This window comes from Pundamilia nyererei, unplaced genomic scaffold (genome assembly GCF_000239375.1).
Source record: "Pundamilia nyererei isolate P.nyererei 1_Seehausen unplaced genomic scaffold, PunNye1.0 scaffold00244, whole genome shotgun sequence".
Lineage (NCBI taxonomy): Eukaryota > Metazoa > Chordata > Actinopteri > Cichliformes > Cichlidae > Pundamilia > Pundamilia nyererei.
Genome location: NW_005187645.1, coordinates 375301 through 391076, shown reverse-complemented (window position 1 = coordinate 391076; position 15776 = coordinate 375301). Strand labels below are relative to the sequence as shown.

Below are 15776 nucleotides of genomic sequence, written 5' to 3'. Positions count from 1 at the left end.
TTTTTTCAGTCATTCGTCTTGTCTCACTACCTGTTCAGTCGCTCCACTTCTGCAAATAAAACTTCATTCTTATCACCAGTCAACTGCCTGCATTTTGGGTCCTTTTCCTCCTACACCACACGGCTCACGCCGGCAGCTGTGACAATTAGATTATAGTTTATTGCAATAGCAAGTTGTGCCTTGTTCTCACATAGACAGCAAGTGGAGAGTGATATATGAAATGATGGGATGGAAGGAAGAAGAGAAGCAAGGAGTGATTCACAGGCAGAGCCTAATTTATTTCTCACAGTTTTTTGTTGCCTTATGGTTCCAAGCGCTGTCACCAATCTTTGCATTTTGTTATTATCTCATGACACTTGTTTAATCAGCTACCATCTCTCCTGTGGACTTTTTAATGTCTACAGTCTCAGATCAACACAGCCCTGCTCTTCCCATATTAGATTCTTGATGAATGTGTGTTGTTGTTATTCAGCCTGGTTCAATGTGCCCCTTTTTAACTTTGAGCACCCGCCCCTTTAAACCTCTCTGCACGGCCCTGGTCAGGTGTGAAAAGGCCTGCAGAGAAATCGTTTCAGAGAGCCAAATGGGCCGGAGTGGTGTTCAGCTGTGTGTTTGAGGTAAAATGGGATTTTAAAAATGTATTATCATTTCCATGTGACTCAGCACAGGTGCACGATTTCAACTATGAGCGCACTTGTTGCCAAATGCAGTGATCCGATCGGTCAGATCTGTTTATGCGGATCCGACAAACCGTGAAAATGGAGCTTGTTTCGAAAAATAAAGGTAAAAAGAAATCGTCCAGTGAAATTACGCGGTCGGTGTGAAGGTCTGCAATAAGAATGGTCAGAAAAAATATTTTTAAAGCGGGAAATATTCGGAATGATTTACGCGTCCTCGTTTTATTTCTTTTCTACCACTTCAACTAGATCAGAAGAATAAGCTGCAGAACAACATGTGTGAGGCTGTGAGCTCTAATTTGAAACAAACTGCGCCCCTTGTTCTTTTGTTGAAAATTCTATTTTCACATTGTATACAGTATATCTTTTTCTTCTAATCGATAAAGAGCAACTGAATATCTCGGCAAAGGCATGCGAGCAGAAAACAAATATTAAACACAAACCTTCTTTTGCCACAAAGTCTTGTCGACCCTGGAGCTGGTTGCTGTCACTTTGGGACTATTTTTCATCCATGCAAACGCCAGGATTTCTATTTTGGATGAACCAGTGTAATTTGGGTTTGGAACTGAATGTTTTTTGTTTTAAAAATGTATATTTATATTTGCAATACTTGATTTAATTTAGTTGTGAAGAAGAGAGCACAAACAGGGTGGAGACGAATGTCTCTGGGGGATTTGTGAAAGAAGAATCAGAGAAAGAATGAAATGGAAAGGTTTGCAGAAGTGAGACCTGCTGTGATGTGGAGGCAGATTGGACACAGTGCTCAGATTCTTTTCATTGTCCTCCTGTTGTTTTGTTGGTATCACTGTTTCCAACTCAGGTTGAGTGAATTGGAGACAAAGTCAGAGAGACAAGGCTGAGATGGTTTGGACATGTGCAGAGGAGGGATAGTTGATGTACTGTACAAACGATGTTGAAGAGTAGGAGCTCAGAGGAGGTTCATAGATGTAGTGAAAGAGAACACTGACAGGACTGGTGACCGAGCTAGGAATAGAGTGAGATGGAGGCTGATGATCCAATGTCAAGACCCCTAAAGAGAGCAGCCAAAAGATGATGAAGAAGACATTTTTGTTGCTTTTGCTGTGACTCGTGAAGACTAACGTGGCCTCTGCAACTATTTTAAGATGGAGATGCAAAGTGTATTAAATAAAGACTTTGTTGCTAAAACGATTTCGGTTATAAAGGTGAGCAAGAAAGAGAGAAACAGACAACTGGTTGAACATAATGATTCATATCAGCACAGGAAGAATGCTGCACTGCGCTTGACATTTATTAACTTGTTTGAACAGAAACCACTTGCTGAGTCACACATGAGCAGGTGCCACAGAGGCACACAGCTTAAAAGGAAAACACAAGACTTTTCTTCATGCCTCTGCTGATTAACCTCTGAACCATGATGTGCTCAAAAATAAATTGAACAATTAAAAAGGGGAGTCCCAACGGAAACGTTCAGTAACAATTTGGACAACCTTTGTTTTTCTTTTACTCATTAAAAGAATGCCGACTAGTTGGCACATCATGTTCACAGTGATTGGTCTGTTTCAGTGATGGTCCTAGAACCTTTATTACAAATAATTATCATGTTGAAGCAACAACTACACGGCTTTGTGCCATAAGGCTGCATGTAAGTGTCCTGGACATGTCAGCAGTCCACCACAGGGTAACTAGAACTCTGTAATTTTACTGCTTTCATCTCAACACAAAGCGTCTGTTACTGTACGAGTTTCGTTATTAGGACCTACAGCAGATGACTTCCCCTCCCTGAGTCTGACTGTTACTTTGTGTTAAAACGTGCCTTTTCCTTCCCACTGTCACCAAGTCCTTGCTCGTAACAGTTCTCAAAGATGTTCTGTTGGGTTGAGGTCAGGACTCTATACAGGTCAAGGTCTTCCACAAACTTGCTCATCCATGGCTTTGTGGACCTTGCTTTGTGCACTGGTGTGAAGACATGCTGGAACAGGAATGGGCCATCCCCAAACTGCTACCACAAGGTTGTGAGGTTGAAATTGTCCTAAATGTCTTGGTATGCTGAAACATACCTGCTCTGTGAATTCGCATGGTCTACCAGTTCATGGCTGAGTTAGTGTCACGTTCACTATGCTATAATCCCACTATGAGCTGACTGTGGAAAATACTGAGTGTGCTTGTTATGCAGTGCACAATCCAGTCACTCTATGAAGACACTTTTCCCATGCTTATAGACATCACAGCTGTCTTTATTTTAGCAAAGCTGAATCCGTGTCAGGTTAGCAGTAGTCTAGTTAAAGTAGATGATGTGAGTTTATGGCAAAAGCATAAATAAATGTGTCCAGCAGGGATGCTGAATGTGAGGTGCTGTGTTTGCTTCAGAGTTGTTACACCTGTGAGTAGGGATGGGTACCGGTATCGGTTCTGACATAAACGGTATAACCAGACCGAAAAGCAGCGCACATTTCGGCGCTTTCTTTCGGTGCTTTCTTTCGGTGCTTTTTTCCCCCCTGAGATGTCATACACTTTGAATACTAGCCAATCATTTTACCTACACCTGGCGACGTATAGCATTTTGTTAAAAGTCGAGAAATGCACCGTATTTGATAGCTTGCTGTGAGACCTCACACCGTGCACATCTACTGCGGGTGTGATGCCTGTAATCGGACGCGGAGTTAGCAACATCCCCCAAGAACCGAAGGAGTAGAGTCCTGGCCCCTAGCCCTGCCAGTGTAGCAGAAATGATGACGGATGATGATGGCAGCAGCAGCCGTTCTTCTCTGCGTGAGTGGCTTAATGTTGTTCGTGTGTAATTTACATTGAGTAGGCTAACCACGTTATTAAATTAATGGATGCAAGGTGAACTAGCAAACACCGTAGTAGTTAAGCGGCTGACTTCTTGTTTGATGGCAGATACTCCCTTCACCCTGGCCAAAAAGGCTAAAATGACCAAAGAAAAAGTGGAAAACAGCTAAACATGAGAGTTTTTTGGGACCAATTTTGTGTTCTCCATTCTTTAAGCACCGGTTCGAGCACCGTTTAAGCACCGGCACCGTTTCAAAAGTACCGGTTTGGTACTGGTATCGGATAAAACCTAAACGATACCCATCCCTACCTGTGAGTATGAGCAACATAAAGTGGTTAAAACGGACAATAAATTCAAATTTCTTCTCCTGCCTGATTTTTGTTTTGCAGAAAAACATGACATGCTACTTGTATTAGTTCAGATTTATTAGCAAAATACCAAGAAAAATGTACTTAAATCTAATATATATATTTTTTGGTTTGGTAAGTTTAGATCTAATCATTTAATAAGTGGCAATTCAGTACAAGCAATATATATTGTTTATATTATGAATAAATGGATAAATAAAATGCATAGATGTAACAAAATGTTGAAAATCTCTGGTGTTTTCTCTCTTTGTGTTGTCGTTGTTGTTGTTGTTGTTTCCCAAGGGCAAAGCTGGAGAAGGCTTTAAAGCAGCAGCTCATGGATTCACCAAACCAAGCGTCTCGCTCTGCAGGTACGAGTTCAGGAGCATGTTTGGAGAGACGTCATTAAGGCAAACAAACATGAATCACAAAGAGGATTTTTCCAGCGAACACAACAGAGCTCTCTGCTTAACTCCATATAGAGGAATGACATTAAAGCATTGGCAGAAACGCTCAGACAGTAAAACAAAGGCTAATCCATAAAACATATTAAACATTAAACCAAACATATTTCATGATTAAAAAAATAATGTGAAATTTATGTCTCAGCCAAATAAAACAAACAAACAGAAGAACAAAAACGGGCAGCTTCTTATATAATATGCTTATGGTTTTCATATCAATTTTTACATGCTTACTTTTCAAAAATTCTAAAACGTGCTCATTTTCAGTACTCAGAGAGAAGTAGCACACACATAGAATATTTTTATCTGTGGGAGCTGGTGGACAACCTTTGGTTGGAATTTTGCAGAGTCTACTCATATTGAGTTAACTAGGAAGTCTATGCTATCTGAACTACACTAATTAGATGTATTTGTTATTAAATTTCAAGGTCAATCAACTTTCTTTCTTTCATCTTTCTTTTTTAAGAAAAAATGAAAAAGAAAAGAAATTTGAAATCCTCACATCAATTTCTTTCTTTCCACAGAGAAGGAGCTTGCCAGAATGCGAACACAGTTTGTGCAGAGGGTGACAGCAGAAAATCTCACACAGCTACTTGAAGCCCTTGTAACAGACAATGTCTTGAATGAGTTGGAGAAAGAAAGGATACAGGAAATGAACCAAACTAGAGCAGACAAGGCACGTGACTTCATTGACACCGTGAAGAAAAAGGGAGAAAAAGCCTGCAGGATAATGATCAGTCACCTTCGTACCATTGATCCTACAGTTTCCTGTCAGCTAGGTTTGTCCTCTGGGCCATCTGTTCGGTTAGGTGAGAAAAAAAATATTTCTGTTATGACTTTTATCATTGCACAGTTTGCTTGAACGGTGAGAGTATGATGCATTTCTTTTTCTATTGTAAATCGTTTGTCGTTTGTCTTTGGTCAGTTTTCATTTAAATATTTATGGAGTGCCTTACTTGGTTTTTAAATTACTATAAATTTATCTGGAGAAGTGGAGTCCAGTCCATTCTTGAATTACCTTCTGTGAAAAGAAACGAGCAGTTGGGATATTTATATCATCCCAATTGGTTCCTGCATATTGTTGTTTTCCCTGATGGATGAAAAGGTTGTTTCCCTGAACCACTGGGTTGAAGAATTGATATTGACTATTATCCTAACTTACACAGTAACAGCTCAGAGTTCTGGCAGAACTTTGGGCTATCAGAACTTTGGGCTATCAGAAACTGAATTTGAATAACTTTTATTTGAATTTGCGTTGCTCAGATTGAATCTGAATTTCTCAACTTGATTAAAAGCTTCCAAAACTGAATTTGAAAATTCTTCACCTGTTCAAAGACAAAGCAGCCATTTAAATAAAATATAAGATATTGTTCATCTGTAACTGCAAAAAGAGAATTTAGAAATGTAATTATTAACAAGAGTGAACAAACACTGATTGTGTAATCTACAGCTGTGGCCAAATGTTTGGAGAATAAGTGTTTTGTTTTGTTTTTTTCCACACAATTTGCCGTTTCAGTGATAGTCATATCAGGTGATCCAGATGAGTTAGTAGCTTCTCTACTGTCAGGGTCTCTGCAAGCATATGGGGCTCTGAGAGGGTACAAGTTGACAACTTTGGAATTCTATTGGAAACAAACTATCATACTTGTTTGTCAAATCTGAACCCAGGGCAAACTAACCTAAATTGGCGTTTTTAGCTAACAGCCACAAAAGCACAACAGTAACTGTTTTGGTTATAATTTGTTTATATTAAGCTTTTTCTTATAGAGGTAATATATTTATTACCAACCTGAGAGTTTATCTGCTGGTCATTGAGCATGACGAATGGGAGGGACTGAGGACACAACCCTGTGGAATGCCAGTGTTAGTAATAATGCTGGCTTAAGTCCTATTGCCGATCCTGACGGACTGCGGCCTGCCAGTCAAAAAGTCCTGTAGCCAGTCACATAGGGTGGGGTGTAGGCCGAGTGTTGCCAACTTTTGAGTGAGTTTGTGTGGGATGACAGTATTGAAGGCAGAGCTGTAATAAACAAAAACTACCCTGATGTATGAGTCTTTGTTTTCTAGATCTGGAGGGTCTCGAAGCAGGTGTAGAATTGAGGTCATCCAGCAGACTGCCTGCAGAGCTGGCAGAACTGCAGCTGAGAAGTGAGAGGGGAAACTGAACATTTTCAAGAGCTAAATTTAAAAAAAGGATAAAATACAATTTCTTTGGTTCAATAAAAGGATCAGGGATTGTAACATCTAATCCTTTTACTGAATCAAAGAAAATTCATTCATTCTGTTTCAATTTAGTGACAATCATCTCCAAACCAACACACTGGATTTCAAATTTAGGTTAATTCAGTTTTAGAAGCTTTTTTTTAAATCTATTGTTGAGCAAATCAGACTCAATCTTAGCAATGCAAATTAAAATATAAATTATTCAAATTCAGTTTCTGATGGCAAAAAGTTCTGCCCATATCAGAGCACCTTGCCTTCGTGGAATGCTCTATTGGCATGCTGGAACATGCCTCAGGTGGAATCTACAATGTCCTACTAGGAGACTTCAATGATCATGTAAGCAATAACAGTGAGACCTGGGGTGTGACTGTACTAAACAGAGTTTATCTATAATGAACCCGTTGTTCAAGCATTATGATATTGAAAAGTGCACTCGGCACTGGGAAACACTATGTGGCAAGACAATTAACAAATTTTTATGAATTTATATTAAATAAACCAACCATATTAGTCAGAAAAATTTATGTGTTGTTTTTTTCTGTTAGCAGCACTTGAAAAGTGTCAGCTCAAATTCAAATCTACTCTGAAGAAGAAATTCCAGTGTGTGTTTGAGGGAATTCCTAAAGCAGGGAACCCAACCCTGCTGAATCAGATCTACACAGAGCTCTACATCACAGAGGGAGAGACTACAGAGGTCAATCGTGAACATGAGGTCAGACAGATTGAAGCAGCATCCAGGAAATGGCACAGTACAAAAATAACAATCAGACAAGAAGACATCTTTAAAGGCCCACCTGGAAGAGATGAACCGATCAGGACAGTGTTGACAATGGGAGTGGCTGGAATTGGGAAAACAGTGTTAACACAGAAGTTCACTCTGGATTGGGCTGAATGCAAAACCAATCAGGACATCCAGTTCATATTTCCATTCACTTTCAGAGAGCTGAATGTGCTACAAGAGAAAAAGTTCAGCTTGGTGGAACTTATTCATCTCTTCTTTACTGAAACCAAAGAAGCAGGAATCTGCAGGTTTGAAGCCTTCCAGGTTGTGTTCATCTTTGATGGTCTGGATGAGTGTCGACCTCCTCTGGATTTCCACAAAACTAAAATCCTAACTGACCCTCGAAAGTCCACCTCCGTGGATGCGATACTGATAAACCTCATCAGAGGGCATCTGCTTCCCACTTCTCGCCTCTGGATAACCACACGACCTGCAGCAGCCAATCAGATGCCTGCTGAGTGTGTTGACATGGTGACAGAGGTCAGAGGATTTACTGACCCACATAAGAATGAGTACTTCAGAAAGCGATACAAGGATAAGAAAAAAGCCAATAGGGTAATCTCCCACATCAAGACATCACGAAGCCTCCACATCATGTGCCACATCCCAGTCTTCTGCTGGATCACTGCTACAGTTCTGGAGAATATGCTAGAAACCAGAAAGAGGCGAGAGTTGCCTAAGACTCTGACTGAAATGTACATCCACTTCTTGGTGATTCAGGTCAAAGTGAAGAAGGTCAAGTATGATGGAGGAGCTGAGACAGATCAACACTGGAGTCCAGAGAGCAGGAAGATGATTGAGTCTCTTGGAAAACTGGCTTTTGAGCAGCTGCAGAAAGACAACCTGATCTTCTATGAATCAGACCTGACAGAGTGTGGCATCGATATCAGAGCAGCCTCAGTGTACTCAGGAGTGTTCACACAGATCTTTAAAGAGGAGAGAGGACTGTACCAGAATAGGGTGTTCTGCTTTGTCCATCTGAGTGTTCAGGAGTTTCTGGCTGCTCTTCATGTCCATCTGACTTTCATCAACTCTGGAGTCAATCTGCTGGAAGAACAACAAACTGGGGCACATTTCTACAAGAGTGCTGTGGACAAGTCCTTACAGAGTCCAAATGGACACCTGGACTTGTTCCTTCGCTTCCTCCTGGGTATTTCACTACATTCTAATCAGACTCTCCTACAAGGCCCGCTGACACAAAGAAAACGTAGCTCACGAATCAATCAGGAAGTAGTGCAGTACATCAAGCAGAAGATTGGGGAGAATCCTGATCAGGAGAGAATCTTTAATCTCTTTCACTGTTTGAATGAACTGAATAATCGTTCTCTTATGAAGGAAATTCAACAGTCCCTGAGTTCAGGAAGTCTCTCCACAGATAAATTTTCCTCTGCCCAGTGGTCAGCTTTGGTCTTCATTTTATTGTCATCAGAAAAACACCTGGATAAGTTTGACTTAAAGAAATACTCTGCTTCAGGAGAAGGCCTTTTAAGTCTGTTGCCTGTGGTCAAAGCCTCCAACTACGCTCTGTAAGTTACCATTAAATACACTATCATGTTTAGAAACTGACGAAAATGAAAATGATCACACTTATTAGTAATAATTTCATTTGTGTGGCACTTTCAAAATACACACATATAAAGGTTCTTCACAGTTTGGATAAAACCACACAGGTATACATGGTCGATTACACAGTGAGACACTAATTGGACGATCTGAGAAGGTGACTGCTGGAATACGGTCCCAGCAGCTCTGCTATATAAGCAGGAACCTGGCTCTGTATGTGATTAATACAATTTTAAAACACATTCTGAATTTTACTGAAAGCCAGTGTTTTAAGCATTATATGTGCTGTTTTAAGCATTATACGTGCTGTGTTCTTGACCAACTGAAGCCAGGCAAAGGAGGACTGAGAGAGCCAAAATTGAGACAGGAGAAAATTATAGTAGTGACTACTAAAAGTTCCATATCATCAGTAAAGGTTTGATTTTTGCAATGTTTCTTAAATGAAAGAAATGAGACTAGATGGTCTTAGAGACATGATATTCAAAATTCAGATTTTAGTCAAAAATAATAAAACTTTCCGATGATTTGATATTACCTGCATATGGACTGACCCAAACACACGTTCTTGAAGAAAAGGTCAGCGATGTAAAGTTACAGAATATTTGAAATCCCCATATATATCATTTTCTAAATACCAATATGTTGTCAATGCAACATTGTTTAAAATAGCTATACAGCTTTATTATCACCTTGACCTTGATCAGTTTATTGATGTTATAGGAGAGGTCTGTTGTGGAAGTTTTCCATCAAATAAAGCCTGCAGACGAGCAGTGAGCGGTAGCTAACATTCTTTAATCGAAACACACAAAGAACAGAAAACCAAGTTGGTGGAGAGCCTGCATGAAAATTTATATGGAAATTTCTATATGTTCGCCTCTGTCAGTGCGCCCCAGGGTGGCTGTGGCTACAATGTAGCTTACCATCACCAGTGTGTGAATGGGTGGATGACAGGTTGTGTAAAGCGCTTTGGGGTCCTTAGGGACTAGAAAAGCGCTATACAAATACAGGCCATTTACCATATGTTGATAATACCTACTAGACCTATAAGAATCATAGTTTCTGAGTTATATTACTTTTTGTCAATTTTCAACCAATAAATCATTAAGTTGATCTTGAAAACCTTGGGGGCTGTTAATATGGCCACACATTATACCCCTGCAAAGTTTTATCGGTATTGATTCAAACGTTTTCAACCCATCATGTTTACAGACAAAATGACATGAATGCATGCACACAAACACTACCAAAACCATAACCTCCCTGGCAGATCTAATTATTACATAACTGGTTCAAGAAGTCCTCAAGAAGTGCTGACGAGGACATGCAGTTGTTAATATGAATTCCGAAGTGTCTATTAGATAAGGATGATGTAAACCATTTCAGAGCTTGTCATTACTGTCTCTTCAGACTATGTGCCTGTAATGTCTCAGAGAGAAGCTGTAGAGTTCTGTCTTCAGTTCTCAGCTCCCAATCCTCTAGATTGAGAGAACTGGACCTGAGTAACAACAACCTGAAGGATTCAGGTGTGAAGATCCTGTCTTCTGGATTAAAGAGTCTGCACTGCAAACTCAACACTCTTCGGTAAAAATTCTTTAGCTTCTTTAAATAAAAGCCATTTATTTTAAAATATCTTATCTGGTCTTACTCATATTAACTTTTTTTTCCATCCTTGAACAATAAGAAATGAGGAGAGGTTCCGTTTTTGTTTTTTTTGTTGTTGTTTTGTTTTTCCCAGATATTGCACCAGTCCTTGATGTAATCTAACTGGGTTAAATTAATAGTAACATCTGGGGAATTCAATACTGATATGTACTTCAATTTTAGCTGAAGATTCAAGGGACCCAGTAGCTAGTGGCAGACAAAACTGCATAACAAAAGCAGCTGATCTAAGATTAATGATACTATTTTTTTAAATACTTGAAACTTGAATATCGTCCATTTTAAGTGAACGTGTTATTCTCCTTAGCACAAGGAAATGTGGCAAAAAGAAACTGTGTGAATCTATTAACGTATGTCCTTTTAAAAACAAAAAATTTAACCTTGTTTCTCTTTGCGACCTTTGTGGCTGCATTCATGTAGTTACTTATGCTACAAGCCACACTACAAAACCAAAAGCAAAGAACAGGACTTACTGTAATTTAGCTACATACATTACCTCCTGTGTTTTGTTTGGTTTTCCTTTTTTGCATTATTGTAAACTAATCTTACATTTTCACAGGAATATTTATTGCTCATTCAGCATGAATATGTTGCATGTATAGAAAATGCAAATCAAAGACAAAAATGTGAACCACAGTGAATTTTGAGTGACAAAAGCCTGATACGGATAGTTTACAATTAGACAGTTGAAACACCCTAGTGTTAGATTAGTGCCCTAAAAGTGTCTGTCTTCTGATGTTCTGTGCAGACTGTCAGGCTGTCTGATCAGAGAGGAAGGCTGTATTTCTCTAGCCTTAGCTATTAGCGCCAATCCTTCTCATCTGAGAGAGCTGGACCTGAGGTACAACCATCCAGGAGATGGGGGAGTGAAGCAGCTGAAGCAGCCGAGATGGGAAACTCTCAGGTATGGAGAGGCCTGGTGCAGCCACAGGCAGGACGATGGAATAGTCTTGACTGTTGGTGTGGATATGATAGTGTAACTCTGTGTTAGTTCTGTGCATGTGTGGTAATCTGTCCAGGGTGTTTTACACCATGTCCCTCTTTGATAACCCCAAATTCAATAAGCTGTTAAGAAACTAAAAATGATGGGTATACAGTAGTGGTGGAGCTGAACCCGAATACAGTATTCGGAAAGGCACAAATAACGTGTTTTTTACAAATATTTATTTCGAACAAATACTTTAAAATATATATTTGTATTCGGGAACAAGGGAAAACTTTAAATTAAAAATCTGAGTTTCCTTATGAGACCGCAGTGCACGTGGGTGACGTGTGAAAGAGGTGACTGACACTGGCTGCTCCACACAGCAACAGAGAAGGCTCGGCTGAGCGAAAAAAGACTGAACTGCATCACTATTTTTGTTGAATAGATTTTTTTGTACCTTACCTGGGTTCTGGAGGCAGTTTATAACTTTTGCGAAGATCAGTAGATTATTCCATTACACTGCATTATTGACATCTGCAGTCGGGTCAGGTGGTCTCATGTTTGCTCTGTTTACGTAGCTCTGTTAGCTCTGTAATTTAGACAAAAGGCTGTTGACAGAGTAACGTTAACGTTTGGTTAAAAAGGTTAAAACAATGCTTGTGTAGTTGTGTCGAATTGTATGCACTTACGCGAGTTGCATGGTACGTTTAAGTTACTTTGTCTTTTGCAGACAGCAAGATATAGGCTATAGGCCAGTTAACCTTAGCATAGCTTCGCGTCACTCGTTAACTTAGCTGAAACTCCCCACATGGATTTGGGCAACCAAATAGAAAAGAGTGTGGCTGCTGCTGAGCCATCTCTTGGTCCTCCACCAGGCAAAAAAACTCAAGTTCTGTGTGGAAGCATTTTACAGTCAGTGCTGCAGAAGAAACCAAAGTGATATGTAATGTGTGCAAAAGTCATAACATCATAACCATGTTCTGCCCCTGCGAGTCAGTTTCGCTGTCTGTTCAGCATCCTCCAACAAGGACAGGTGGTGGCGGGGGGGTTCATAATGTTTGCAATGGTATTTTATTAGTTGTTGGTTTAACCCTGGATGAGGCCATGGCTGTTATGTTATTTTCATTTCAATTATGTTACATGTTCATTGCTGGATTTATGGAAAAACATCAACTAATACTGCATATCCATAATTATTATAATGGATGTAATTAAAGAATACTTACACTATAATGTTTATTTGAAGTGTAACACAAAAAAATGGATTTTTACACCTATTTTGAACTTTACTCGGATACAAATACAAATACTTTCCCCCCCTCAACAAATATAAATACCGGCTGCTTTGCACATCTCTCGTATACAATAAAGCTGGCTCATTATGTCTAGTCTATATATTCAGATTACACTTAATTGGTTCATTTGGTATGCACTCTGAACACGACAAGAAAAACTGTTGTTGCTATGCTTAACTCAAAAATAGAGAAAGTGATTTGAAGCCCTTCTTCTACATCTGAATTTTGTTGTTGGATAGTAGGGGACAAACTTGGAAAAAACTGGTTATTAATATAAAAAAATCAACAGAGTTATGGCCATTTGTACATAATAAAACAGACTGAACTGGTATGAATTTTTCTATTTCGTAACAGTTCAGAAGTTTTTTTATTTTCTAAATTATTTATTTTTAACATTTTAAATGTAAGTTTATATTAAAGAACAACTTACATTCCTTAAAAATGTGTGTAATGTCCATGTGTGCATGCTGAAAGAGACTGTGCTGGTCTGACCCCCCTCCTCCTTTCAGGGTCATTCTGGAGCCTGCTGGAGTCCGATGGTTGAGACCAGGTCTGAGGAAGTGTAAGTGTGTTTTTAATGTGATTCATGAAAACATTCAACCATCTTCAAACTGTCACATCACTCATTCACATCTCTGATGTCAGGAGTCATTATCAAAGTGTCAATCAATGAACAGATGATGGATCAATAACTGGAACTGGATTGTGTTTGTTCTCTCCATCAGATTCCTGTCAACTCACAATCGACACAAACACAGTAAACAGAGAACTTAAACTCTCTGAAAACAACAGGAAGGTGAAACGTGTGGTGGAGAATCAGTCATATCCTGATCATCCAGACAGATTTGATGACTGTCCTCAGCTGCTCTGCACAGATCCTCTGACTGGTCGCTGTTACTGGGAGGTCGAGTGGAGAGGAGACATTGAAATATCAGTGAGTTACAGAGGAATCAGAAGGAAAGGACACATAACAGACTGTGGGTTTGGATCAAATGATCAATCTTGGAGTCTGAGGTGCTCTGACAATGGTTACTCTGTGTGGCACAGTAAGCGGCACATGCACATCTCTTCTTCTTCATGCTTCTCGTCTGTTACTAACAGAGTAGCTGTGTATGTGGACTGTCCTGCTGGCACTCTGTCCTTCTACAGAGTCTCTGACATTTTGATCCACCTCCACACCTTCAACACCACATTTACTGAACCGCTTTATCCTGGATTTAGGTTAAGGTCCAACCCTGATTCCTCTGTTTCTCTCCCCCTGTTAGGCAAAATTTAGACTGTTACAAAAAAATAAAGATGCTCCAGTTATTCCAAGATCAACATATTGCTTCTCTGTCTTTTTCCACTTAAAGCTTTACAGTCAACATCAGTATGTTGTGTTTCTCTTCTCTTAAGTTGATATGATTCAGTTTTTGTGAACAGACACAAAAATTGCTTAACTTTGTATCAACTGCAGCCCTGCACCAGTAGTGAATTGAAAGCATGGAAGCATGGATGCAGCAGCCCCTATTGAAAAAGTCAGACATTGCACCAACTCCTGCCAAAGTTCCATCAAAATTTCCTGCTGTTTGGCTTAGTTAGAGTAGTTATTTTGTAATTCGTGATTGATCAGTAATATACTAAATAATAATGGTTTTTTGTCTTTAAATAATACCAAAGATCGTGTTCAAATGATATTACTTGCTAATAAAGAGGGGTTTCCAAATATCATTAAGCTGTAATTTCATACAAACACCTTTTGCTGCCAAATCAGAATGTGTTTTGGAAATTGGGATCCTGAGCCTGGTGAAATACTCCATTTATTTTAATATTTTTCAATAAAATACATCAGCCTGTATGTCTTAACTCCTGTCTCAAAGGGGACCACCGGTGTTCTGAGTCTGCCATGCCTTTTTTCTGTTTTCATAATGAATTCGCTTGCTTATTTGTGTTCCTCACTGGTTGTATTATAATGTGACAATACTGTAGGAGTGATTTTTTTGGGTTGTTATCTTATGCATGCTGTTAGGGGTCACGTTTGTGTGTTTTGTTTGCATGGTGATTGTATTAAAGGTAGACGCACATAATTAACGCCAGGTGTGTTGTTGATTGCGAGGAAGCAAACAGTTTGTGACCGCTGCACTGTTATGTTAAATCATGTTGGAATAAAGAATCTAAAGGACAAGATAAGTATGGCTGGAGTTATTGGACTGTATCAAGTTTAATAAGTTAATGCATACCAGTGACATCGTGTCACCCCTGCCAAGAAACACCTCAGTGGCTTCAAGCGTAAGCTTAGCCTTTACAAATACAAATGGGTTATTAGCTAAAGGACTTTAGTTCAAATTGTTAAATAAAACTGTAAAATAGATGTTACAGTCTCTTATTAACCCTCTGTGACGACTATCAAAGGGACTTTTTCTGATGCTTTATTTGACATGTAACTTCTAACACTTGAAAGCTGTAAGTGTAGCAGTAGTAGTTTCTTCACACTGCTTTCCATAAAGATTTAATAAAGAATTAAAGAAAGAAGAAGAAAATTTGATTATAATTTGTGCTGTCTTGCCTGTAACTTCTCCACAGTATGCCTTTTGTCCTGTCCTCCTCACATCCTTCCCAAACCAGCGATGGCAGCTGCCTGGTTCTGCTGGAGAGTTCTTCCTGGTGTTGCCAAGCACTTGTTCATAGTGAGCTGCCTGATCTTTGGTGTTTTCTCTGTATTATTGTACATATAAATATTAAGCACCTCAAAGTGAAGAATAAAATAAAGTGAATAAATAAAATTCAATTGAATGGAAATGATCTGATTATGGGAAGAAGTGACGGCAGGTAGTGAATTAATAATGAACATTAATTATTAATAGGAATATTTCAAGGTTCCCTTACAGATATTATTTCATTATAAAATGCGTTTGTGGTCATAGCTGATTTGTCCTCATCAGAATGAAGTTTATCTTATTTATATCCAGGAGTTGGCGCTAATGCGCCGGTGTTCCAGATCTACTGGCGTTTAGATCAACTGGCGTTGGTCGAACAGATGTGTGGCAGTCTTGCGTTTCAGGAGCTGCTACCGACAAACCAGCAAAAAAA

General features: G+C 39.3%; 2 protein-coding genes and 1 pseudogene across 2 annotated transcripts; all 3 read left to right on the top strand.

Moving 5' to 3' along the window:
- The window catches only part of LOC102209423 (protein NLRC3-like), a 30822-nt pseudogene extending 26277 nt beyond the window's left edge, over nt 1-4545 (top strand).
- Nucleotides 4546-4833: 288 nt separating this feature from the next.
- Nucleotides 4834-8826, top strand: LOC106456463 (protein NLRC3-like). The gene is made up of 2 exons (XM_013915005.1): nt 4834-5070; nt 7033-8826. The coding sequence occupies exons 1-2, from the start codon at nt 4914-4916 to the stop codon at nt 8793-8795; spliced, it is 1920 nt and encodes a 639-aa protein (XP_013770459.1). The 5' UTR covers nt 4834-4913; the 3' UTR covers nt 8796-8826.
- A 115-nt stretch (nt 8827-8941) lies between these two features.
- On the top strand, nt 8942-13983 carry LOC106456461 (stonustoxin subunit alpha-like). Its single transcript, XM_013914989.1, has 5 exons — nt 8942-8956; nt 10177-10409; nt 11236-11391; nt 13217-13269; nt 13433-13983. The coding sequence occupies exons 1-5, from the start codon at nt 8942-8944 to the stop codon at nt 13981-13983; spliced, it is 1008 nt and encodes a 335-aa protein (XP_013770443.1).
- The last annotated feature ends 1793 nt before the right edge of the window (nt 13984-15776 follow it).